The sequence below is a fragment of the Microcaecilia unicolor genome, chromosome 7 (assembly GCF_901765095.1).
Source record: "Microcaecilia unicolor chromosome 7, aMicUni1.1, whole genome shotgun sequence".
NCBI lineage: Eukaryota > Metazoa > Chordata > Amphibia > Gymnophiona > Siphonopidae > Microcaecilia > Microcaecilia unicolor.
Genome location: NC_044037.1, coordinates 186,737,098 through 186,764,158, shown reverse-complemented (window position 1 = coordinate 186,764,158; position 27,061 = coordinate 186,737,098). Strand labels below are relative to the sequence as shown.

General features: G+C 45.3%; 1 protein-coding gene across 1 annotated transcript in view; it reads right to left on the bottom strand.

Moving 5' to 3' along the window:
• The window catches only part of FN1 (fibronectin 1), a 268,540-nt gene that overhangs the window by 45,717 nt on the left and 195,762 nt on the right, over nt 1-27,061 (bottom strand). The window contains 4 exon segments of the mRNA XM_030210701.1: nt 13,727-13,814; nt 16,684-16,871; nt 19,826-20,095; nt 25,139-25,252. Of these exon segments, the coding sequence (XP_030066561.1) occupies nt 13,727-13,814; nt 16,684-16,871; nt 19,826-20,095; nt 25,139-25,252 (660 nt within the window).

The window sequence follows — 27,061 nt, the reverse complement described above, 5'->3', positions numbered from 1 at the left end:
ACTCTGGAACTCAATGCCGGAGGATGTGGTAACAGCAGTTAGCGTATCTAGGTTTAAAAAAGGTTTCGACAAGTTACTGGAGGAAAGGTCCATTGTCTGTTATTGAGATGGACATGGGGGAAGCCACTGTTTGCCCTGGGATTGGTAGCATGGAATGTTGCTACTAATTGGGTTTCTGACAGGTACTTGTGACCTAGATTGGCCACTGTTGGAAGCAGGATATGGGCCTGATGGATCATTGGTATGATCCAGTATGGCTATTCTTATGTTTTTAATTTTGCCTGTGATTGTAATTACTATAATGTGCTGTGACTGTCTTGTAAAGCGAATGCTACATACCTGTAGAAGGTATTCTCTGAGGACAGCAGGCTGATTGTTCTCACTGATGGGTGACGTCCATGGCAGCCCCTCCAATCGGAACACTTTACTAGCAAAGGCCTTTGCTAGTCCTCGCGCGCCGATGCGCACCGCGCATCCGCGGCCGTCTTCCCGCCCGAACCGGCTCGTGTTCGTCAGTCCCATATGTAGCAAGACAAAACAAGGGAAGACACAACTCCAAAGGGGAGGCGGGTGGGTTTGTGAGAACAATCAGCATGCTGTCCTCGGAGAATACCTTCTACAGGTATGTAGCATTCGCTTTCTCCGAGGACAAGCAGGCTGCTTGTTCTCACTGATGGGGTATCCCTAGCCCCCAGGCTCACTCAAAACAACAAACATGGTCAATTGGGCCTCGCAACGGCGAGGACGTAACTGAGATTGACCTAACAATTTATCCAACTAACTGAGAGTGTAGCCTGGAACAGAATAAACATGGGCCTAGGGGGGTGGAGTTGGATTCTAAACCCCGAACAGATTCTGAAGCACTGACTGCCCGAACAGACTGTCGCGTCGGATATCCTGCTGCAGGCAGTAATGAGATGTGAATGTGTGGACAGATGACCACGTCGCAGCTTTGCAGATCTCTTCAATAGTGGCTGACTTCAAGTGGGCCACTGACGCTGCCATGGCTCTAACATTATGAGCCGTGACATGACCCTCAAGAGCCAGCCCAGCCTGGGCATAAGTGAAGGAAATGCAATCTGCTAGCCAATTGGATATGGTGCGTTTCCCCACAGCCACTCCCCTCCTATTGGGATCAAAAGAAACAAACAATTGGGCGGACGGTCTGTTGGGCTGTGTCCGCTCCAGATAGAAGGCCAATGCTCTTTTGCAGTCCAATGTGTGCAGCTGACGTTCAGCAGGGCAGGAATGAGGATGGGGAAAGAATGTTGGCAAGACAATAGACTGGTTCAGATGGAACTCCGACACAACCTTTGGCAAGAACTTAGGGTGAGTGCGGAGGACTACTCTGTTATGATGAAATTTGGTGTAAGGGGCCTGGGCTACCAGGGCCTGAAGCTCACTGACTCTATGAGCTGAAGTAACTGCCACCAAGAAAATGACCTTCCAGGTCAAGTACTTCAGATGGCAGGAGTTCAGTGCCTCAAAAGGAGGTTTCATCAGCTGGGTGAGAACGACATTGAGATCCCATGACACTGTAGGAGGTTTGACGGAGGGCTTTGACAAAAGCAAACCTCTCATGAAGCGAACAACTAAAGGCTGTCCTGAGATCGGCTTACCTTCCACACGGTAATGGTATGCACTAATTGCGCTAAGGTGAACCCTTACAGAGTTGGTCTTGAGACCAGACTCAGACAAGTGCAGAAGGTATTCAAGCAGCGTCTGTGTAGGACAAGAGCGAGGATCTAGGGCCTTGCTGTCACACCAGATGGCAAACCTCCTCCATAGAAAGAAGTAACTCCTCTTAGTGGAATCTTTCCTGGAAGCAAGCAAGATGCGGGAGACACCCTCTGACAGACCCAAAGAGGCAAAGTCTACGCTCTCAACATCCAGGCCGTGAGAGCCAGAGACTGGAAGTTGGGATGCAGAAGCGCCCCTTCGTCCTGTGTGATGAGGGTCGGAAAACACTCCAATCTCCACGGTTCTTCGGAGGACAACTCCAGAAGAAGAGGGAACCAGATCTGACGCGGCCAAAAGGGAGCAATCAGAATCATGGTGCCTCGGTCTTGCTTGAGTTTCAACAAAGTCTTCCCTACTAGAGGTATGGGAAAATAAGCATACAGCAGACCTTCCCCCCAGTCCAGGAGGAAGGCATTCAATGCCAGTCTGCCGTTGGCCTGAAGCCTGGAACAGAACTGAGGGACCTTGTGGTTGGCTCGAGATGCAAAGAGATCTACCAAGGGGGTGCCCCACACCTGGAAGATCTGGCGCACTACTCGGGAGTTGAGCGACCACTCGTGAGGTTGCATAATCCTGCTCAACCTGTCGGCCAGACTGTTGTTTACGCCTGCCAGATATGTGGCTTGGAGCACCATGCCGTGACGGCGAGCCCAGAGCCACATGCTGACGGCTTCCTGACACAGGGGGCGAGATCCGGTGCCCCCCTGCTTGTTGATGTAATACATGGCAATCTGGTTGTCTGTCTGAATTTGGATAATTTGGTGGGACAGCCGATCTCTGAAAGCCTTCAGAGCATTCCAGACCGCTCGTAACTCCAGGAGATTGATCTGCAGATCGCGTTCCTGGAGGGACCAGCTTCCCTGGGTGTGAAGCCCATCGACATGAGCCCCCCACCCCAGGAGAGACGCATCCGTAGTCAGCACTTTTTGTGGCTGAGGAATTTGGAAAGGGTGTCCCAGAGTCAAATTGGACCAAATCGTCCACCAATACAGGGATTTGAGAAAACTCGTGGACAGGTGGGTCACGTCTTCTAGATCCCCAGCAGCCTGAAACCACTGGGAAGCTAGGGTCCATTGAGCAGATCACATGTGAAGGCGGGCCATGGGAGTCACATGAACTGTGGAGGCCATGTGGCCCAACAATCTCAACATCTGCCGAGCTGTGATCTGCTGGGACGCTCGTACCCGCGAGACGAGGGACAACAAGTTGTTGGCTCTCGCCTCTGGGAGATAGGCACGAGCCGTCCAAGAATCCAGCAGAGCTCCTATGAATTCAAGTCTCTGCACTGGGAGAAGATGGGACTTTGGATAATTTATCACAAACCCCAGTAGCTCCAGGAGGCGAATAGTCATCTGCATGGTCTGTAGAGCTCCTGCCTCGGATGTGTTCTTTACCAGCCAATCGTCGAGATAGGGGAACACGTGCACTCCCAGCCTGCGAAGCGCCGCTGCTACTACAGCCAAGCACTTTGTGAACACTCTGGGCGCAGAGGCGAGCCCAAAGGGTAGCACACAGTACTGGAAGTGACATGTGCCCAGCTGAAATCGCAGATACTGCCTGTGAGCTGGCAGTATCGGGATGTGCGTGTAGGCGTCCTTCAAGTCCAGAGAGCATAGCCAGTTGTTTTCCTGAATCATGGGAAGAAGGGTGCCCAGGGAAAGCATCCTGAACTTTTCCTTGACCAGATATTTGTTCAGGGCCCTTAGGTCTAGGATGGGACGCATCCCCCCTGTTTTCTTTTCCACAAGGAAGTACCTGGAATAGAATCCCAGCCCTTCTTGCCCGGATGGCACGGGCTCGACCGCATTGGCGCTGAGAAGGGCGGAGAGTTCCTCTGCAAGTACCTGCTTGTGCTGGAAGCTGTAGGATTGAGCTCCAGGTGGGCAATTTGGAGGTTTGGAAATCAAATTGAGGGTGTATCCTTGCCGAACTATTTGGAGAACCCACTAGTCGGAGGTTATGAGAGGCCACCTTTGGTGAAAAACTTTCAACCTCCCCCCGACCGGCAGATCGCCCGGCACTGACACGTTGATGTCGGCTATGCTCTGCTGGAGCCAGTCAAAAGCTCGCCCCTTGCTTTTGCTGGGGAGCCGAGGGGCCTTGCTGAGGCGCACGCTGCTGACGAGAGTGAGCGCGCTGGGGCTTAGCCTGGGCCGCAGGCTGGCGAGAAGGAGGATTGTACCTACGCTTACCAGAAGAGTAGGGAACAGTCTTCCTTCCCCCACCTGAGGAGATAGATGCTGAAGGCTGCCGGCGGGAGAACTTGTCGAAAGCGGTATCCCGCTGGTGGAGCTGCTCTACCACCTGTTCGACTTTTTCTCCAAAAATATTGTCCGCTTGGCAAGGGGAATCCGCAATCCGCTGCTGGATCCTATTCTCCAGGTCGGAGGCACGCAGCCATGAGAGTCTGCGCATCACCACACCTTGAGCAGTGGCCCTGGACGCGACATCAAAGGTATCATATACCCCTCTGGCCAGGAATTTTCTGCACGCCTTCAGCTGCCTGACCACCTCCTGAAATGGCTTGGCTTGCTCAGGAGGGAGCTTGTCCACCAAGCCCGCCAACTGCCGCACATTGTTCCGCATGTGTATGCTCGTGTAGAGCTGGTAAGACTGGATTTTGGCCACGAGCATAGAAGAATGGTAGGCCTTCCTCCCAAAGGAGTCTAAGGTTCTAGAGTCCTTGCCCGGGGGCACCGAAGCATGCTCCCTAGAACTCTTAGCCTTCTTTAGGGCCAGATCCACCACACCAGAGTCGTGAGGCAACTGAGTGCGCATCAGCTCTGGGTCCCCATGGATCCGGTACTGGGACTCGATCTTCTTGGGAATGTGGGGATTAGTTAGAGGCTTGGTCCAGTTCACCAGCAATGTCTTTTTCAGGACATGATGCATGGGTACTATGGACGCTTCCTTAGGCGGAGAAGGATAGTCCAGGAGCTCAAACATTTCAGCCCTGGGCTCGTCCTCCACAACCACCGGGAAGGGGATGGCCGTAGACATCTCCCGGACAAAGGCCGCAAAAGACAGACTCTCAGGAGGAGAAAGCTGCCTTTCAGGAGAGGGAGTGGGATCGGAAGGAAGGCCATCAGACTCCTCGTCAGAGAAATATCTGATGTCTTCTTCCTCTTCCCACGAGGCCTCACCATCGGTATCAGACACAAGTTCATGAACCTGCGTCTGAAGCCGTGCCCGACTCGACTCCATGGAAACACGGCCACGGTGGGAGCGTCGAGAGGTAGACTCCCTCGCCCGTACCGGCGAAGCTCCCTCCGCCGACGTCGTCGGGGAGCCTTCCTGGGAGGCGACCACAGTCGGTACCGCAAGCGGCACCGATGTCGGAGACCTCACCCCGGGCAAGGGGCCAGCCGGCGCCTCACTCGACGGTACCGGTGGCGCAAGCACCCCCGGTACCGGAGGGGAAGGGCACAACAGTTCTCTCAGAATCTCTGGGAGAACGGCCCGGAGACTCTCGTGCACAGCGGCTGTGGAGAAAGACATGGAAGCCGATGCAGGCGTCGAAGTCAGAGTCTGTTCCGGGCATGGAGGCTGTTCCGGGCTGTCCAAGGTGGAGCGCATCGACACCTCCTGAACAGAGGGTGAGCGGTCCTCCCGGTGCCGATGCCTACTGGGTGCCGACTCCCTCGGCGACCCAGAGCTCTCGGTACCGATGCGGGAAGGAGACCGGTGTCGATGCTACTTTGACTTTTTCAAACGAAGCATGTCACCGGAACTTCCCGGTACCGACGAGGAGGACGTAGAATCCAACCGTCGCTTCCTCGGGGCCAAGGCCGAAGAAGGTCGGTCTCGGGGGGGGGCTGTACCGCAGGAGCCCTCAGGGTAGGGGGAGACCCACCCGAAGGCTCACCACCACCAGCAGGGGAATGGACAGCCCTCACCTGCACTCCAGTCGAAGCACCACCGTCCGACGACATCAGCACTAATGGAGGTCCCGGTACCACCGACGCCGACGCAGCCTTTCGATGTCTCGGTACCGACGATGCAGAGGGTCGATGCCTCGATGCAGTCGATGCAGTCGATGCCGAGGTCGAAGGTCTTGGAGCTGTCGACGTCGATGCACTCGATACCCCCGGTGCTGTTGCCGACGAAGAGCCCGAGAACAACACGTTCCACTGGGCCAATCTCGCTACCTGAGTCCTTTTCTGTAAAAGGGCGCAAAGACTACAGGCCTGCGGGCGGTGCCCAGCCCCCAGACATTGAAGACACGACGCATGCCTATCAGTGAGCGAGATTACCCGGGCGCACTGGGTGCACTTCTTGAAGCCGCTGGAAGACTTCAATGACATGGGCGGAAAAATCACGCCGGCGAAATCAAAACTCGTAATGGCGGTAAAGGCACCAAAAATAGGGAGAGAAAAACTCGAACCGAGGCCTCAAAAAGGCCTACCCCGAAAACAAAAGGAAACTTAGCGGGGCAAAAACTGGAAATACGGGAAAGGGGGAAAAGACCGAAAAGGTCTTCCTCCAAGTTCTTTTTTTTTTTTTTTTTTAAGCAAAAGCTCAAAGACGCGCGAGGGTCAACTTAAGGGGCGCAAAACGGCACAAACACTACCTTCCCGAGCGCGGACAAAAGAAGACTGATGAACACGAGCCGGTTCGGGCAGGAAGACGGCCGCGCATGCGCGGTGCGCATCGGCGCGCGAGGACTAGCAAAGGCCTTTGCTAGTAAAGTGTTCCGATTGGAGGGGCTGCCGTGGACGTCACCCATCAGTGAGAACAAGCAACCTGCTTGTCCTCGGAGAAATGTATATTATTGCAAACCGCTTTGAACTCTGTGGGAATTTAACAGTATAGAAGAATCTGATTAGATTAGATTAGAAAGGGATTGCAACCAGAGAGAGCCTGAAGCTCTGAAACCCTATGTGCCAATGAAATAGCAACGGAGAATGGTGTCTTTAGGGTAAGATCTTCTAAAGAGGTATTCCAGAGCAATTCAAAAGAGGATTAAATTAAGGTTCTTCTCTGAACACGGCACACAAAAGTGATGCTGCAAGCGGCTCACTCCCTTCAAGAATCGTCTGGGTGAGCCGCAAGAGATGTTTTCTATCGTCGGCCCCTAAAACAGGCCAAAGCCCCAACCTGAATTTTTAGAGGACCCCAAATCCTTTCTGAAGGCCTCCCTGGAGAAACGGTAGGATTTGCAAAATCTGAGCAGAGAAAGGCCATGCTCAGAAAACCAGCCCTTGAATGTCCTCCACGACATCACATCTGCCATGGATACAGAGCATTTCCGAGCCTGAAGCAGGGTAGCAATGACTGAATCAGAATAACTTTTTCATCTCAACCGAGCCCTTTCAATGTCCAAGCCGTAAGACTAAAGGGGCATGGATCCTCCATGAGGACTGGACTTTGCTTCAGTAGGTTGTGTACCTGCAGAAGACAGAGAGGATTCCTATTCAGCAGTTGAATCAGGTCCACATACCACGGCCTGCACACAAATACCTGCTTTCACCATCAGTATATAATTCCCCCCAGCTGTGAGAAGGGGAGAGCAGATTTCCTGGAGGCTCTCAGTCACCAGGAGAGAGGGGAGACAAATGGAGAGAGAGATTCCATGGAGTATGTGGAGGAAGGAAGTAGCCTGCCACTAGAGCTGCCTAAGGGAGAGGATCCAGCTACCATGGAGTGGGAGAATTCAAAGGCTGCCCTGCCCAGCACTTGAAGGCAGTGGAGGAGGCCACACCGGGTGTGGTGCTGAGAGGTGGGAGAAACTGCCAACTCTGCTCCTTACAGGGTTCCCTCTGTGCTGTGAAAAGGCAGGTGATTTGTGGTATTGGTTTGATGTGTAAAGACGGCCCATGAAGATTTGTTCAGAACTGTTGTGCTATATTGGAAGTGTGCTGAACTCTTACTAAACCCTTCTGAAGGAAGGGGAAGGGAAAGCTAACGCCCTAATTGAAGACCTGAGGTCTTGAGGAGCTGAGCGTTTGCTGGGGGATTTTGGGACCTAGACTGTACCTTTTTTTTTTTTTTTTTAAGATTGTCTTATGAGGACTACTACTACTACTACTACTATTTAGCATTTCTATAGCGCTACAAGGCGTATGCAGCGCTGCACAAACATAGAAGAAAGACAGTCCCTGCTCAAAGAGCTTACAATCTAATAGACAAAAAAATAAAGTAATCAAATCAATTACCTTTTTCTTTTGAAGACTATATTAAGAGGGCCGTACCTTTTGCTTTGAAGAATATATTATGATTTTTGGTATGAAATTACCTTGATAATAAAATACTTTGTCCCTGAGTCACAGTATCAGCAGCATTCTATCCTGGAACCCTGGGAGCCCCGCAGGCTTGCTGGCTCCACCCAAGAGAAGGAAGCAGACCCCCCCCCCCCCTTATTACAATCCCCATCAAGCCCGATTCTTCCCAACGACTGAAGAACTTGGGTACTTTGGCATTCTGTTTTGGCGCCATCAAGTTCATAAGTGGAGAACTCCATCAGTCCATTATCAGCTGAAAACCCTAGCTGTATAGTTCTCATTCTCCAGGGTCCAAGTAGTGCCTGCTGAGAAAGTCTGCCTCCACATTCAAGAACCCAGAGATGTGAGCTGCTGACAAGCAGAGAAGATTTTCTCTGCCTACTCATGAGGAAGGCTGTCTCCACTGCCATCAGACAGCTGCAGGTCCCACCTTACGTGTTGATATATGCCACCACCATCGTATTGTTGGAGAAAACTTGGGCCAGGGCCTCCACCAGAAAGGAAGCAAAATCATGCAAGGCATTCCTCATTGTCCTGAGCCCTAAGCCACTGAGCCTCCTGTTCCATCCATGTGCCCTGTGCTAGATGAGCTCCCCAACCCAACTTCCTGGCATCTATTGTCACCACCTATCATTGTGTTATCAGAAAGGGAGCTCCAATGATCAAATTCCTGGTCAACAACTGCCACTACATACTCCATCTGGCAACCGGTATCCAAGGAAGATGAAGGTCATACTTCTGTGACAATGGAGACCAGCAGCTAAGAAGAGACTCCTGTAAAGAACACATGTGAACCCTTGTGCTGTCATTGATCCCAGAACCAGGATGTAGTCTGAGACCCTGGTTTAGCCATGACTGAGAAGAAGACGAATCTGTTGAACCAGCCTCCACCTCCTGCAGTCCATGAGAAAGATGCTTTCCTTTGCTGTGTTGAATAGAACACCCAGATACTCCAGCATATGTGATGAAGTTAGTCTGCTCTTCTCAAAATTGATCACCCAACCCAAAGACTGCAGAAGATGGACAACTGTCTGTTGCTTTCACACTGTCTGAATAGGATGTCAAAGGAATGAGCAAATCATTGAGATATGGGTAAACTGTGATTCCATGGTGGTAAAGGAAGTTGCCACCATCACCATAATCAGGATAAACGTTCTTGGAGCCATGGCAAGACTGAAGGGCAAAGCCCTGAACTGGAAATGACAGCCCAGCACCGCAAAACTTAGAAACCTCTGATGCGACGACCATATGGGTATATGCAAGTATGTCTCCTGAGATCAAGGACAGTGAGAAATTCTCCCACTTCAGCGGAGCCTATGACTGCTCTTAGTGTCTCCTTGCGAAAGCAGGACACTCAGAGGGAGTGGGTTAGACCTTTGAGATCTAAGACAGAATGAAAGGTACCTTCCTTCCTTTGCGACAATGAAGTAGACGGAATATCTGCCTTATCCCTGTTCAGCCTGGGGAACTGAAACAATGGCCCAGAGCACCAGCAAGGAATCTACAGTGGCCTGAACCTTGATTACCTTTCAACAAGGAGACTGCAAGAAGAGAAGAGCAACCGGGTGGGAGAACTCCAGCTTGTAACCTTTTGTAAGAATATCCAGAACCCACTGGTCTGATGTGATTTTGGCCCATTCCTCCCAAAACGTCTGAAGACGTCCTCCCACTGGAGGAAGAGAAGAGTGCACCAGCCTCACATCATTGTGAAGCTCTGGAGGCATTGGGCACTCTAACTGACTAAGCGGAGGACTTCTTGTCTGCATGAAAGGAAGATTGGAGTGTCTGAAATTGAAACTTCTGATCATATTACTGATGACCATGTTCAACCAGTGGCTTTTGGCTTATCCTTGGGCAACTGCTGTGGCTTAGTTTCCCCCAGTTCTTTCACTAAGTTACTGAGATCTTCTCCAAATAGTCATTTACCCTGAAAGGGCAGTTTAACTAGACGTGACTGACACTGCTTCTGCTGCCCAATATTGCAACCAGAGCTGCTGATGTGCCATGACAACCAAAGACATATTGTGGGCCATAACCCATAACACGTGATAAATATCATCCACCAAGTAGGCCAACCCCACTTTCAGCTTGGTGCTATGGCGCCCATCTTGTGATGCAGACTACTGATACCATTTCAGGCATGTTGTCGCCATGAACAAGCTGCACACTGTTGCTTGAAGGATCAAAGATGCCACTTCAAAGGTTGTTTCAGTAAGCCTTCTAGCTTCAAATCCTGTAGGTCTTTTAGGGCAATGCCCCCTTCCACCGGCAAGGAGGTCTTCTTAGTCACTGACATAACGAGAGATTCTACCCTGGGAAGCTGCAATTTCTCTTTCTACTCCGGTATCAATGGATAGAGGTAAGCGATGGCTCTTCCCACTCTCTGACCCGTGTCCAGTGAGACCCATTCTGCTGTAATCAGGTTCTAAATGTAAGGAAGCATCTGGAAGGCCTTAGAAGGAACTCTAAGCCCCCTCATGATTGACAAAGATGGAACTCCTGATGTTGAAGCAGAAGGCTCCTCTATGGAAAGCACCACCAGTGCTTCAGAAATATGAGTATTGAGCTCCTCTTTATGAAACAACCTCAACTTTTGGGTCATTCCCCTTCTCAGGAGGGAGATCTCCATCTTGTAATGGCTCCTTCAACGATGGCTCCTCTGAATAGACCGAGGCCACATCAGATAAGGAGGGAGAAGCAGAGAGCCTCATCTGCCCACTCCTGGTTGTCTAAATAAGATCTCTTAGGAGGCGGAGGGGCAGCAGGGTGAGAAACTGAAGCAGCTTGCAACAACCCTGACTGTCCCTGTTTCAGTAAATAGACCTGGTGTAAAAGTGAGATAAACTAAAAAAAAAAAAAAAAAATCCCAATGCAGCTGAATGCTCTGCTTGGCCCTGAGGTTGTAAAATTTGTCTGTGCTCTGTGTATCATCAGACAGAGGCTGTTCCTCACTGCCAGTCAGTCCCAACAAATTGGCACCCATTCCTGTGCTCTCCCACATCAAACTGCGCACTGGCCCTCCTGGACAGCCCAAACTCCCCAGCACATTTGGATGCTGTGCCAAATCTGAAGATGTGCTGCTGCCGACTGTTTCCCCCCACATCCTGCGAGATTCCTAGCTTGCACGTACTGCAACACCCCAAAGCCAGCCAATGGGCCCCATAGTGGGAAAATCGCTTAACTGCCTCGGTGGGAGTCACTATTCACCCTGACTGGCATAAGCGCAGCTCAACACAGTCCCAGGTTGTGAGTCAGGATCCCTCCCTTGCACTGAGTATAACTTGCAGTTCTGAGTCAAACTTTAGTTGGAGCTACCAACTGAGGATCTGAAGGTGACGAAACAGTGTGACAAGGCGGTGGCCGTAAGTAGAAGGTTGCTAGGCTGTATAGAGAGGGGAGTGACCAGCAGAAGAAAAGAGTTTTTAATGCCGTTTTTAAGTCGTCGGTGAGGCCCCACCTGGAGTATTATGTTCAATTCTGGAGGTCGTATCTCGCTAAGGATGTAAAAAGAATTGAAGCAGTGCAAAGAAAAACTACGAGAATGGTATGGGATTTGTGTTACAAGACATATGAGGAGAGACTTGCGGACCTGAACATGTGTACCCTGGAGGAAAAAAGAAACAGGGGTGATATGATACAGACGTTCAAATATCTGAAAGGTATTAATCCGCAAACGAACCTTTTCTGGAGATGGGAAGGCGGTAGAACTAGAGGGCATGATATGAGATTGAAGGGGGGCAGACTCAAGAAAAATGTCAGGAAGTATTTTTTCACGGAGAGAGTGGTGGATGCTTGGAATGCTCTCCCGCGGGAGGTGGTGGAGGGGAAAATGGTAATGGAATTCAAACATGCATGGGATAAACATAAAGGAATCCAGTTCCGAGGGAATGGATCCTCAGAAGCTTAGCCGAGATTGGGTGGTGGGAGACGGGGATAGTGCTGGGCAGACTTATACGGTCTGTGCCAGAGCCGGTGGTTGGGAGGCAGGGATAGTGCTGGGCAGATTTATACGGTCTGTGCCCTGAAAATGACAGATACAAATCAAGGTAAGGTATACACAAAAAGTAGCACATATGAATTTATCTTGTTGGGCAGACTAGATGGACCGTGCAGGTCTTTTTCTGCCGTCATCTACTATGTTACTAGCCTGCTTATAATCGAACGAGAAAAACGCCCAAGTTCCGACCTAAATCGGGAGATGGACGTTTATCTCACAAAACCGAATAAAGCGGTATAATCGAAAGCCGATTTTTGGACGTTTTCAACTGCACTCCGTCGCGGATGCGGACAAAGTTTATGGGGGCGTGTCAGAGGTGTGGCGAAGGCGGAACTGGGGCGTGGTTATCTGCCGAACAAAGATGGGCGCATTTCACTGATAATGGGAAAAAAGTATGCGTTTTTAGCTAGAATTTAGGACACTTTTCCTGGACCCTGTTTTTTCACGAATAAGGCCCCAAAAAGTGCCCTAAATGACCAGATGACCACTGGAGGTAATCGGGGATGACCTCCCCTGACTCCCCCAGTGGTCACTAACCCCCTCCCACCACAAAAAAATGATGTTTCACAAATTTTTATTTTCACCCTCAAATGTCATACCCAGCTCCCTGGCAGCAGTATGCAGGTCACTGGAGGAGTTGTTAGGGGGTGCAGTGGACTTCAGGCAGGTGGACCCAGGCCCATCCCCCCTACCTGTTACAATTGTGCTGCTTAATGCTTATTAGTCGTCCAACCCCCCCAAACCCACTGTACCCACATGTAGGTGCCCCCCTTCACCCCTTAGGGCTATAGTAATGGGGTAGACTTGTGGGCAGTGGGTTTTGAGAGGGATTTGGGGGGCTCAACACACAAAGGAAGGGTGCTATGCACCTGGGAGCTCTTTTACCTGTTTTTTTGGTTTTGTAAAAGTGCCCCCTAGGGTGCCCGGTTGATGTCCTGGCATGTGAGGGGGACCAGTGCACTACGAATCCTGGCCCCTCCCATGAATAAATGTCTTGGATTTATTCGTTTTTGAGCTGGGCGCTTTCATTTTCCATTATCGCTGAAAAACAAAAATGCCCAGCTCACACATTGTTGAATAAAACATGGGCGTCTATTTTTTCCCAAAATACGGTTCGGTCCGCCCCTTCACGGACCCGTTCTCGGAGATAAACGCCCATGGAGATAGGCGTTTTCGTTCAATTATGCCCCTCCATGTATGTTACTATGTTACCACTGTCAGATGCTCCCCCCAAGCTCACAGTCTCCACAACTCTCACTTCATATGAGAAAGAATCAGCACTGATATTCTGTTCCACACTCTCCAGTAAATCTCTTTCCTTCTCCTTTTTTTTTTTTTTTTTTTTTTAAGGGCGTTGTGCTAGAAAAGGAGAGATCCACAGGAAATAGGAGAGAGATGAAGGGAGAGAAGTAAATTTGCAGAGCACCAGACACAGGGATCTGAAGACCTCCAGATATGTCTCTTCAGGCTCAGTTTGAGACCAGTTGTCCAACTGGACCAGGAGCAAATCACTCAGAACCAGAGGCTGAAAAGTGTGTCCATCCACCTGCTGAAGATAGAAAATACTGAGGAGCTGGACTTGATGCCAAGAGAGATAGGTCTCAGCTCAGTTTTCTGTTCTGCTGGTTGATGAGCACACATATACCACAAGTTCTGGAATAGTGGGAAGCTACATCATGGAATGAGTATTTCACCACTAGAATGCATCATAGAGATTACATTGCTCATAGCTTAATGAACAATAACAAATCTGAAAAGCAGTACTTACTTTCTAGGGTTGTGAACACCCCTTGTGCAGGCCTGCTGGTCAGGCTGTCCTTCAGAGCATATACATATACTTCATATTTGGTTGCCACCTAGATATAAAAATAAGCAAATTTTACTATGATCACATACAGAGAATGAAAAATTAAATAGCCATGGAATAACTACTGCCAAGCCAAAGTATGATCAGCTAAAGATCAGAGACCTGATATTCTAGGCAAGAGAATGGCAGGCCTAAATTCATGAGCATAACTTTTAAGCTCCTAAATTGAGATGAATTTTCAGTTGGAAAATTAAGTTCCTGTCTGACTGAAAATAGGGCACAAATTTTGGAGGCTATCTTAGGAGCTCAGCATTTTCTAAATATTGTGCCCTAGCTTTTTTTTCAGTTGTATTAAATTTGTGCTTCAAGAATGGTATTACTGCAACCAGGGCCACTTTAACCACTTATAGAGCCCTGGGCACACTTTTGTGGATGGGTCCCTTCTCTCCCGATCCAGTAGTGCCCTTTCCCTCCACTTCCATACTCACAGCCCAATATTGCCCCTACTTTCTCTCCCCCACCCCCAAATCCAGAGGTGCTCTTTCCCCCTACCAGTGGCAGTCTCTAGACCAGTGGTTCTCAACCGAATCTTCAGGACACGCTTAGGGCCCTGTTTATTAAGCCACATTATAGATGTGCTAGCGTTTAGAGATATCCATAGGAATATATGGGTGTCTCTAATGTTAGCGCACACTAATTTTTAGCGTGTGCTAAAAATGTTACTATGGTTATGCATAAGTATAGTGGCTATCCTGAAAACATGACTGGCTAGGTGAGTCCTGAGGACTGGGTTGAGAACTATTGCTGTAGGCAAATATTTAGGTTAACTTGATACCAAAATTACTAATCAGGGGATAACTCTTTTAATTCCAGAGTCACTTTTAATATCGACTACACAAAGACTCCAGTATTTTTTCTTTATCACAAAAACATTTTATTGTATTGCAATGCCCGCTAACCTCACTAGCACTGCTGCCTACTATTAAAACCTCACATATTCACTCCTCCGCTCACCTTGCACACCTGTATTTAATTTAAATACAAAACAGTTGATTTTACATTTTAAACTGCATACTTATACTGTTTCGTATTGTGCATATGTTTTGCCATGCTTATACATTATATCATACTCAAATAATCAAAACTCAGTCCTGCCAGCAAAATGGTCCTTTTCCTACAAACGCCATGCCTTACGCATGGACGCAGTGAAAATGTTTCCACATAAACGCTGGATGACTGTTCTTAATGGACAAACTCTGTATGTCCGTTAAACCTTCGTTGGCTGTTCAAGTACACCACCTCCAGTCATTAGTATGCATCACAATACAGGTGCTGTGTGCTCAGTGACTAACTCAACAGTCCACCATATCTGTTTCATGTTATGCCGGCTCCTCAATGCAGGACCGCATTTCACAAATCTTCCTCAGGAGGAACCACCATCAAATTTGTTCTACACCTCCAGTGGCTGCATGCTAGATTGAAACTCCCTTAGGGCTGAGCCACAGACGCCGCCCAGGAAACAGATATGGTGGACTGTTGAGTCAGTCAACTTTGGGCGAGGAGTTACACCAACTGAAACCAGGTGTAAATCCCAGTGCAAGTTGGGCACCAATCCGCACTATTCTATTCCACTGCATGCTTTTAAGGGAATGCCCATGACCTGCCCATGCCCCCTTTTCAGATCTGCACAAAAATACTTAGGCCCTATTGTATAAATGGACATATAAGTGTGTTTTTTAATGCATCTGCCATCTCTGCCCTGTTTCAGCACATTGAATCCATTAGAATGCTTCTCCATGCCAAAAATTCAGCATGAAAGTAGTGTCTAACATTAGGTGCCATATAAAGAATTCTCTCATCAACGTTATTCCTGCTAGTTCTGTATTCAGAATTGAACACAGAAGTTAGATGGAGAGTTGCTGAATTTTGCCATTCTCCATAAAGCTTTGAGCTTTTTCTCCAGTCTGCCCTAAATCCTACCTCAAGTTAAAACAGATAACTTTGGCCACATAGGGGTCCATTTACAAAGGTGCACTAGCATTTTTAGCGTGTGCTATAAATAAGCACATGCTAAACGTTAGAGTTGCCCATATATTTCTATGAGCGTCACTAGCATTTAGCACACGCTGATCGGTATGCCCTAAAACCGCTAGTGTGCCTTTGTAAAAGGACCCCATAGTGATTCAAATGGCCAAAAGTCATCCATATAAGTGGATGCCAACTACACAAGTGCTTTTGAAATAATTTTCAGGAAACCAAAGATCAAGTGCTTCTGCTTAAAGAATAGAAAACTGTAATTAATCTGCAACTAATATATTTTTTTCTCCTTAAGAGAATACTGATAGGCCCAATAGAGGCCTTGCACAATCCAGAGATTCAGCTGAACACCCAAAATTCACTATTCCCGAAATATCAATGCAAATACATTTTTAAAAAGTTTTCTTAATGTTTCTAACACTGTTCATTAACTGGGTGGAACACATGAAGTTAAGACTGTAAATAATTTATGTTGAATTACTACATCACAAACATTACTCAACTGGAAAATTAGCTGAGCTGTTAGGAAAATGATAGATCTAAGCGCTACTGAAAAAAAATAGCCTATCCCCCTGATGGATCTTGGATTTCAAATTCAAGAGAAATTTGAACACACAAGTAGAAGCTCTGTGCTTCCATACAAAGGAAAGAAAATATGAGAACAGGAACAGATATGGAGGAGGAGGGAAGGACATGGATAATGGTACATTAAATTTGGTTTTCTATGGGTTTAAGAAATAATCAATAATCCAGGGTCAAAACCTTTTCAAATGTTTTTGCTTTATATCTAGTTCTAATTCTAAATCTATATGCCTTTGTTAAAACAAACATTTTAAAAACTGAAAAAAAAATGTTCTAAAAGTAAAGTGAATAAATATTACCATTAACCCAGACACCGCAGCAGAAGTGCTGTCTGGAGAGAGATTTATTTCTTTCGTTGGTCCAGTGTTCTCCTTGGGATTCACTTGCACACGATACCCAGTGAGCTGCACATTAGGGGCATTCCAGTTGACTGTGACACTGGTTGGAGTCACTTGACCAAAGTTCAGGTTTGTCGGTGAAGGAATGGCTGTTAACATTGAGATACATTAGATGCTAGATTACAAGTATTAAACTACAGCATAGACCCCCAGATTCTATAAATGGTGAGCAAATTTCTGTACACAAAATTGTGCGCTATTCTGAGATGCTCATGTAAATAAGGGCCCTGTTTACTAAGGTGTGCTAACGTTTTTAATGTGTGTTAAAAATTAGTGCGCACTAACTGTGTAGATGCCCATAGGAATATTATGAATGTCTAGATGGTTAGCGCACGCTAAACATGCTAACGCGCCTCTAATGCAGTTTAGTAAACAGGACCATAAGGGCCCTGTTTACTTAGCCGTGCTATAGGCGTGCTAGCATTTTTAGCACATGCTAAAAATTAGCATTCACAAACGCTAGAGACACCCATAGGAATATATGGGTGTCTCTAGTGTTTAGCGTGCACTAATTTTAGCGCGCATGATAAAAATGCTAGTGCACCTTAGTAAACAGGGCCCTAAATTGGCTAGTGAGCCAATCAGCGCCAATAATTGGGTGCTAACAATCAATTATTGCCGTTAATTGGCAACAATTTGGATTTATGTGCGCATCTTGTTAAGTGCTATTTTATAAAGATCCACTTGCATATCTTATAGTGTGCAACTTAAAAGGGGTGTGGCCATAGGAGGGGCATTGGTGGGTCAGGGGCATTCACTAAAGATGCGCACAGTATTACTGAATACTGGGGATCTACACCTAAATTGCAGGCCAGGATTTACACTAGGTTTCAGTTGGTGTAGATCCTCGTGCCCAAAGTTCAGTGCGGAAATTAACTCTATGCGCTATTCTATAAACATTGCCCAACTCAGCTAGCCTAAAATGTGCAACAGATGAATTTAAATAAAATGTGATGGGACCAATATTGAAAGGCTTTGTCTAGCTGTCTATGAATATTAGATAAACCTTATAGTTTGAAATTTATTTATTGCTATATTAATTTATAAACATTTAAGGGAAATTCCCTACTCTTAGCAGATTCCCCTGCTGATTGGCTACATTTTGTATGGGCAAATTGTAGCCCACAAAGAATTCAGGGCCCTGTTTACTAAGCCATACTGTAGCCACGCTAATGTTTTTAGCACGAGCTGCTAACACTAGAGACACATGCTAATTTTTAGCGTCTGTTAAAAACGCTAGTGTGCTTTAGTAAACAAGGCCTTTAGTTAGATAGGAGTGGCGCAAGAGCTTTCTGGGGATATAGTTAAACTTTGGTAGGCTAGCGCTGATATTCAATGCCAGACCCGTGTCACCCATTAACTCTGCTCAGCTAAATAGAAGGATCGCTCCTGCCCCAGAATCCTTAGAGCACTAGGAATTGTAAGAGGTAGGCCTGGGGGAGAAAGGCATAAATAATGCTAGCTTTGAGATGGCATTTTTTCTGTAATTATTCAGATTGCGCAAGAAGGCATTACTTGGTTTACATAATAATGAGGTGTTTTGCATGTATTTGTATGTTTTGCTTCTCATTATTATTATGTTTTCTATCATGACTTAAACTAACATGTGTTACAGTAATATAATGCATAATATTTTTGTTTAACACGGGTTAAGAAATAAATATCTATGTTATTGCTTTAATGCATCTTAGTAACCACCCTTCTCAATTTGCTCACAGCGTGATGTCAAAGAGTTGGTGACTATCAGCTTTTGCTACTGGAAACACATTAACAGAGCAAAAGTTATTAAGGACAAAAAAGTCTGCATGACTGGAAGACAGTCTTGAATTATGTACATTTTGCCTAGTTAAAAAAAAACAACAAATAAAACGATACAGAAACTAAAAGTGATGAAGGAGAAACTAGAAAGAACGAGATGGCAGTGAATTCTGCATCAAGTAATGGCACAGGGAAATGGTATTGATCAATATTTGTCATGTATTACAGTGGGTTATAAAAATAAAACAGCTTTATTAAGGGGTCCTTTTACCAAACTGCAGCGCGCCCTTAAAAGGGTATTTCCCAAGCGCTAAGGCCATTTTTAACCACTGCTGGAAAACGGCCAATTTTCCATTTTCCAAATTAATGGCCATGCACGCAGAAATTACCAAAAATTAGCATGTGATCCCTTCCCACAACCTATTTTGTAGGCGGAAAGGGCTCACGTGCTAATCAGTTAGCGCACAGAAATGTAGCTAACTGATTTGCACTGTCACACCCTCCAAGAAAGATCCTGAAAAATAATTTAGCAAGTGGGCTGTGTGTGCAGATTCAGAACTTACCATGGGATGCTTCAGTGCGTACTACAGTAAGCCCTTTTAAAGTTGTGGTAAGCACGTACTAGTGCGTACCACAACTTAATGAAAGGAGCTCTAAATGATTAATGGGGCATTTACAGTAGGAGAATAAAAAATGGAGCTAACAGATTAATAAAAAAAAAAATTAATGGATCCTTTTGCAAAGCGGCACTACAGATTAGCAGTGAGTTGAATGAGAAGACGCCCATTCAATTCACGTGGGCTTCTTCACATTCAGAACACGCTAATCAGTAGCGCCGCTTTGTAAAAGGAGCACTAAGGGCCCTGTTTACTAAGGTGTGTTAGCATTTTTTAGCACGCCTACAATTAGCACGGGCGCTAACCATGTAGGCGCCTATAGGGATATTGTACACAGTTAATACACGTACATGGTTAATGTGTGTTAAAAAATGCTAATACGCCTAATAAAATGTAGACTTGTGGAAAGTATACAGATGGGTTTATTGTCCTGATCTGCCATCATATTTATTGTTCCTATGTATGATCTTTCCTATTCTAATTACAATTTTTATTTCCCTTCCACAGCAAAATTAACTCAAAGAAAAAAAGACGACCTGCTCTGCCTGATGATCTCTGCTCATGCAGGCAGCTTTAACAAAGGTGAAGCCTCCTAAAGGTGACTTTACAAAACAGGACAAGGTGCATGGCTCCAGTAGCCATCCGCTGTGGTATAAGGAAAGATATACCTGTGATTTGTGTTCCAATTAGGGGCTGGCTTTCCATCTCATCATGTAAAGCAACAACACTAACAGTGTACTCAGAACCAGGCCTGAGGCCATGCAGCTCGGCAGTGTCATCTTCCCCGTCTGGTGCGGGCACTAGTTCATGGATTCCATCCTCTGGACTTGAGTAAGTCACCCTGTACTTGGTAACTTGCCCCTCAGGGCTTTCCCAAGCAAGTTTGATGGAATCAACATCCACCTCTGTGAATGTCAGTCCTTTAGGGCGGTCAAGGTCTGTCAGGCAAATTAATGGTGAGATATTAGCAGAATAAGCCAAGCTGTAAATGAGAAATAAGCTTCCTTTCACATGCAAAGCAATGTGGTTCAACTAATTCCCCTTGAAAAATCACATTCAAATTAATGAAATGATGGAATCTTGAATTGTATTTGAAATTAAAGGATCATCAAAATTGTAAGATCAACCAAGTATAACATTCTGAAATTTACAGGGGGCTTAAACAAAACTACTCCAAAGGCAGAGCAGAAAAACGTCAAATTATTTATGGATAAGATCAGATGAAATGATACCACATAAATTATTCTCACTTATGTCTACTCTAAAATATGTACTTCTGAAATTAACAAGGGAACACTGGGCTCAGCTTGTCTTTAACATGGGACTTTCTCATATGCTAAGCCCAGATTCAATGCAGCAGTTTTTAGGGCTTTTTTATCTTTTTATTTTATAGTCCCCATGTTAATTTTTCCATTAGCATGTGGAAATTGCAAAAATATAACATGAGAGCACTTACTGCCTCCTATTTAGGAGGTGCAAAGTGCTCCGCATTAACTCAGCATTAAACAGCTCATACTAATGCAAATGAGCTAGCTGGTTAATGCTTCCACACCCATTCTCCGCCCATGATATGCGCCCTCTAAAAAAATATTTTATAAAAATAATGTGCACTTAGTGCGTGCTATCAGGCAAAATACCACAGGTGATTTAACACATTTTAGGGTAGAATGTTTTTCACACACTTGAAATAACCTCCTAGTCCAATAGAGGAAATAGTGTTGAGCATTTCATTACTGAGTGCCCAGCCAACACTGCAATGTAATGCTGTTCCATAAGAACTTGTAGGACAACAAGTATTTCCTCCACAATATTTATTTGAACCTGTAAGTGGAAAATTTTGATGATCCCCATTCATATAAAAATGTGATCTGGGAACAGCGTGCATGTAATTCAAGGCATCCTAAAAATTACCTTCAAATTCATTTTAATTCAATTGCAAACAATTAATTGCAATATTTTAGTTTTTCAGAATCAGGTTTCTTTTATGATATGGCAAGTAAAGATGATTTATCAAAGAAAGGACTTGGTTTGTTTACACATTTTCTTTAGATTTTGCTCATACCTTTCTCAGTAGTAGCTCAAGGTGAGTTACATTCAGGTACACTGGGTATTTCCCTGTCCCTGGAGGGCCCTGTTTACTAAGCAATGCTGTAGGCTTGCTAATGGTTTTATCACACACTAATACTAGAGTCATCCATATATTCCTATGGGTGTCTCTAGCATTAGCATGCACTAAAAACACTAGCACACCTTAGTAAACGTGGTCCATAGAGGTCCTTTTACCAAGCTGCGGGAAAAAGACCCGCTAGTGGCGGGACCCGTTTTTCTAGCGCTCCAGGGGTCATTTTATGCCCTTTTTACTGCAGTGGGTAAAAAGACCCCAGGCACACATGGCCATGAGGTAAGAGAACTCTTACTGCATGGCCATACGACAGGGACCCCTTACTGCCACCCATTGAGGTGGCAATAAGGGCTCCTGCTCTAACCTAGCTGCCCGATTACTGCAGTGCATGCCATTTCTGGAGGTTTTATTTTTCCCCTGGAATTGGCACGCACTCAGGGCGGGACTACTGCCGGCAGCCGCGTTGGGCCAGTGGCAGTCCCAGAAGAGCAAGTGAGTGATAAGCCTGAGTTGGGCTTACTGCCTCTCTATAAAAGGTCCCCTTGGTTTGTATCTGAGGTAATGGAGGATTAAGTGACAGGGGCGTCACTGCTATGGGGCCACGGGGGCCAGGGCCCCCGTAGATTTGGCCCTGGACCCCCTACTATCAACCCCCCCCCCCCCCCGCTCACCTGCCCGCTCGCTCGCCGTCGCCTACCTGGGCTGGCGGGGACCCCATCCCCCGCCAGCCGAAGTCTTCTTCTTTCCTTTCAGGTTTCTGAGTCTGACGTCCCGCACGTACAACGTGCAGGACGTCAGACTCAGAAACCTGAAAGGAAGGAAGGAAGAAGACTTCGGCTGGTGGGGGATGAGGTCCCCGCCAGCCCAGGTAGGCGACGGCGAGCGAGCGGGGGGTTGAGAGAGGCGGTGTCGGCGATGATGGCGGCAGCCGCAGCGGGGGGGGGGGGCATGATGATGGCGGCGGGAGGGGGCTAAAATGTGCCCCCTCACCTCGGTTCTGGCCCCCTCTACCGATGAAGGTCAGATACGCCCCTGTTAAGTGACTTGCCGAAGATCACAAGTAGCCACAATGGGATTTGAACAGGGCACCTCTGGATGTCAAGAACAGTGCTATAGCCACTAAGCCACTCCTTCAAGCTTATGTTGTTTAAGTAGTAGTTCAAGACAAGTTATAGCATAAAGTGATGCAACTAATTATAAAGGATAGCCTAGTGGCTGTGGCAGTACGTTGAAAGCCAGGGAAGCCAGGGTTCAAATTCTGCTTCATCCAGTGATGCTTCTTGGAACATTAGACAAGTCACTTTGGGGGTCTTTTTTACTAAAGCTTAACTTGAGTTATCTGTAGCAGGGCCCATTTTATTCTTATGGGCCCTGCTGCAGATAACTCAAGCTGAGCTTTAGTAAAAGACCCCCTTTATTCTTTACTGCCTCAAGTCCAGCTTAGATTGGAAGTCTATTCGGAAAGGGAATAAATTGCTTGTAACTTGCTTTGAGCTTGGATCTGGAAAGGCAAATAATTGTGATATCTTTCATTCACACAACAAAATAATTTTGCAAAGAATGTTGTACATGAGCTCCTGGGAAATTAGGGACTTCTCTTCAGTACTGTAATCAGAATTCTTACTTTCTTCTTTCAGGATTGGGGCAATAATGTATATATGATCATGTACTATTGAGTGTAATAAGAATAATCTCTTAAACTGTTTAATGGTAATTCAAACAGGCAACTAATTTGGCAGAAAAATAAATTTGTTTTAGCATTTTCGTCTTCCTGCATTTCCCTCATGCTAAAGGGTAGCAGTTGAAGATTCTCAAGTTTCTTTCTCATTTCATCTTTGTAACTGTTTATGTCTGATGGCTATTTTAGTCTGATTCATTTGATTCTCATTAATTGTGAACTCAATATTTTTTTTATATTATCACCTATTGTATCTTGGACTACTGCTATTGTTGTTTGTCATTTAGGCCATGGAAGCATTGATAGGTGATTTATAAATCCATGCAAATAAATACATTCTAACAAATTCAATCTCTGTCTCACTCAGGAGGTTTTGCTGCAATTTTCATAACTATCTAGAAATCTGCAAAGTCCATTTCTCCTGCAAGCAAGCTCTGTACCAGCTTTCAAAAGGAAAGTTACATGTATTCTCCGTTGGAAAAATGCCTAGGGAAAAGTTGTCAGAGAGATTTGTACTTCCTTTTTTTGTGGATACTTTTGCCTTCCTTGATCTAACCTCACCTCAGAGTCTAAATTTGTTTTGAAAATTGCCCTGCTCTGAAGCTCAAGGCAAGGCCCTGCAGGCTGTCTCAGAAAACTTCTGTGTCACTTGTTAAGTTTTCCAAAATGCCCTTCTAAACATACTGTTTGGTCATCTAAAAGATATCATCACAAAAGAAATTTAACTCAGCCCTCATCCAAACTATTTCTGGTGAGTTACTCCTCCTAGAATGCCACATCTAACCAGTTTAGGGTAGTATGAATGTCTTGGTTATACAGGCATATATCAAAATATTTTATTTATTTTTGTGGGGATTCTACAGTCTGGAAAAAAGTGTTCTTGCTCCAAATAATAAGCGTTATAATTATGTTTTATTTTAAACAATATTTATACTGTATTCAGAATTTAACATTTTCTTTTTTCCAGTTACAAGCATGTAGAATGAGCTCTTAATTCAAAGAACTATGATAAATCATCATTACTGCCTTCTAGTAATGGAAAATCAAGATCCTAGCATTTGTGTAGAACTGAGAAAGCTTCAATTGCAAAAAGCAGTCTGCATAAAACAAATAAAACAACAACAAAAAAAAACTCAGCATGGAATCGGATTTTGTAAGCTGCTAGAATTATCATCTAGTACCATGTCCACATTACAAAAAAAGCATTTTGAGAACTCATTTGAAGAGAAATGTAATTGAACATCGTCAGTATGATGACTGTCCACACAAACTCAATGCATCTGCATTATCCAGCAGGGTAAAGCACTATTATAGTTACCAGCTTTGCAGATTGTACAAGAAAAGCCCAATTTGGATTTCAAGGACCATGTACATGCTACATAATAAAAGGCGGTTAAGGCTGCACTCCTTTACTTCAGTAATTACCACTTGTAGGAGAAATTTAGGGGCTCTTTTATCAAAGCTTAGCGCACGCTAACGGACATTAGCTTGTGCTAAGTGGCACATGGCCCATAGGATTAAATAAGACACACAACATTTATTGTGCTTTAATTCTGATAGTGTGTGCTAAGCTTTAGTAAAAGGGTCCCATAGATAAGCACAACTTAACCTGTAACAGAACTGGACCCTTCCCCTCTTCTAAGTCTGTTTATTTACATAAGACAGCCAAACAATATTAGTGATGGCTTTAATGTCTAGTGCTATTAGAGACTAAACTCATTTTCTTGGCAAAATGCTTTGTTTTGGGGATTTTTTCTGCAGGTCACTGCAGGACAATACCTTTGCCATTGCAACACTGCTGCTCATATATGAATACTCTTTAAATCCTTAGAAAAGATATTTTCACAGAACTCAGAACTTATTTCATTCTCTGCTGACACTGTGCCGATTCTAAAGAAAGACATGTCAAATTAGTTCCAGACCACTTAGTTCTTTCATCAGTAGAATACATCCCCGGCAATCACACTGAAACTACTGACTTTTGAAACTGTAATGTGGACAGGTAGATGTTTTCTGGGGGTTAGAATGCAGGTAATTTTATCAGCAATAAAAAGTGGTCACATGTTTGAGTCTTGTCATCCTTTAACCAGTCACTTCTCACAGTGCTGAGGCATAATATCGTGAATGATTCATCTCAGTGCACCTGCCAAGAAATTATTGATAACAAAACCCCATACATACTGGTAACTGCAGTTTCAACTAATGGTAGACTCTCTCCTCGTGGGGTCTGAGCATAGACGCTAACCACATATTCTATTGTTGGCTGCAGGCCCTCAATAGTCATTTCTGTTTGTTCTGAAAGAAAGATTAAACACATTTCATTTAGAAATCATATATAAAAGCAATAGCTTGAAGCAATGTGAGTTAATATTTGCTGAGATATTTTTAACTGGTGCAACATATTTTTAGCACAATCCTCAAAGGCACAAAATACACAAAAATATCCTTACTTCGTTTTTGTTTGAATATCAGATATTAATGTAGTTTTAAAATTCACTTTTAGAAGCATCACATCAATGTAACTGCCCAGAAAACAACATAGCATGGACAGCTATCATAAAACAAGGTTTTGAAACAGAAATCTTATTAGTAACTTAAAGAAGAATCAAGTAATTTTGCTAAACTTTAGAGTTCAGCATCCATTTCAGGACATAGAAAGGAGGATGACTGAGTCACAACACTTCCATCACATCTGAAGTAATGGGGGAAGAGTTTAGTCCTAAAATCCCTTCTCTTGGTCTCTTAAGAGGTCTTTTACTAAAGTGTGTTAAGCTGCCAATGCATGAACTAAAGCATGTTAACCACTATTGCAGAAATGTGCTAATAGCTTTTACTATAGCATGATAGTTTGCACGTGCTAATTCACATGTTAACTGCATATTGTGCTAGCAGGTAGGAAGTAGGTGGGTCATAGATGGAGAATTGATGCAAACTGCAAAATGTGATGAGCGTACGGGGGTGAAATCTATATACAGCGCCAAAAAATCAGTGAAAAAAAAGCGCTATTCTATAACCATGCTTAAAGTTAGGCACGGTTTACAGAATAGCACTTACGCCCAGGAATCTTGGCCAACTTCAGGCGTGGCCATTTGAACCAACTAAAATGTGTTGCAAAGGTATGCGCCTAAATTAGATGTGTATCCCCCTTATTCTATAACAACATGCATAAATGTTAGGAACGCCCCCATTCTGCCCATGACCTTCCCTTTTCTGCAACTCCTTTTTGAGCTTGAATGCAAAATTTAGGCGTAGATTCTGCGCATATATTTCAATTAAATCTAATTAGTGCCAATAATTGGTTGTTAACAAGCTAATTAGCTTGTTATTCAATTGACTTGCATATGCAAATTGGGCATGTACTTAAATTTGAACATGCAATTTTTAGCGACATTTATAGAATTTGGGGGATGGTATTTAACATGCCCTTTCATTTCTGCCACTGCAGTCCAAGATCCCTTTAGCATTCTAATTTTGCTACTTGGACGGGTGAGTACTAAAACCAGATCTGAGCAATTCCATCTGACAAGTATGTGAAATATTGGGGCAAGCTTATAGAATTAGGGGGCATATGCATTTAATTTTTCTGTTCTCTTTATTTGGATTTTGCTCACACCTTTTTCAGCAGAACTGAAGGTGAGTTACATTCAGGTACACTGGATATTTCCCTGTCCCAGGAGGGCTCACAATCTAAGGGGTCCCTTTACAAAGGCGTGCTGAAAAATGGCTTGTGGTAGTGTAGGTGTAGGTTTTGGGCATGTGCAAATCCATTTTTCAGTATGCCTGTGAAAAAGACCCTTTTTTTTTGGCTGAAAATGGACATGTGGCAAAATCAAAATTGCTGCGCGTCCATTTTGGGTCTGAGAGCTTGCCGCCAGCCATTAACCTAGCAGTATAGAATCCAGGCGGTAATGACCTACGCATATCAAATGCCACTTGGCATGGGTCCATTACGCACGTCCGAAAATATAAAATATTTTTTGGACACGCACCAAAAATGAAATTACTGCATTTGTACCTGAGGCAATAGAGGGTTAAGGGGCACTTTTACTAAAGTGTGCCTACAAGTGGCCTGTGCTGGTATAGGCACATGTTTTGGATGTGCGC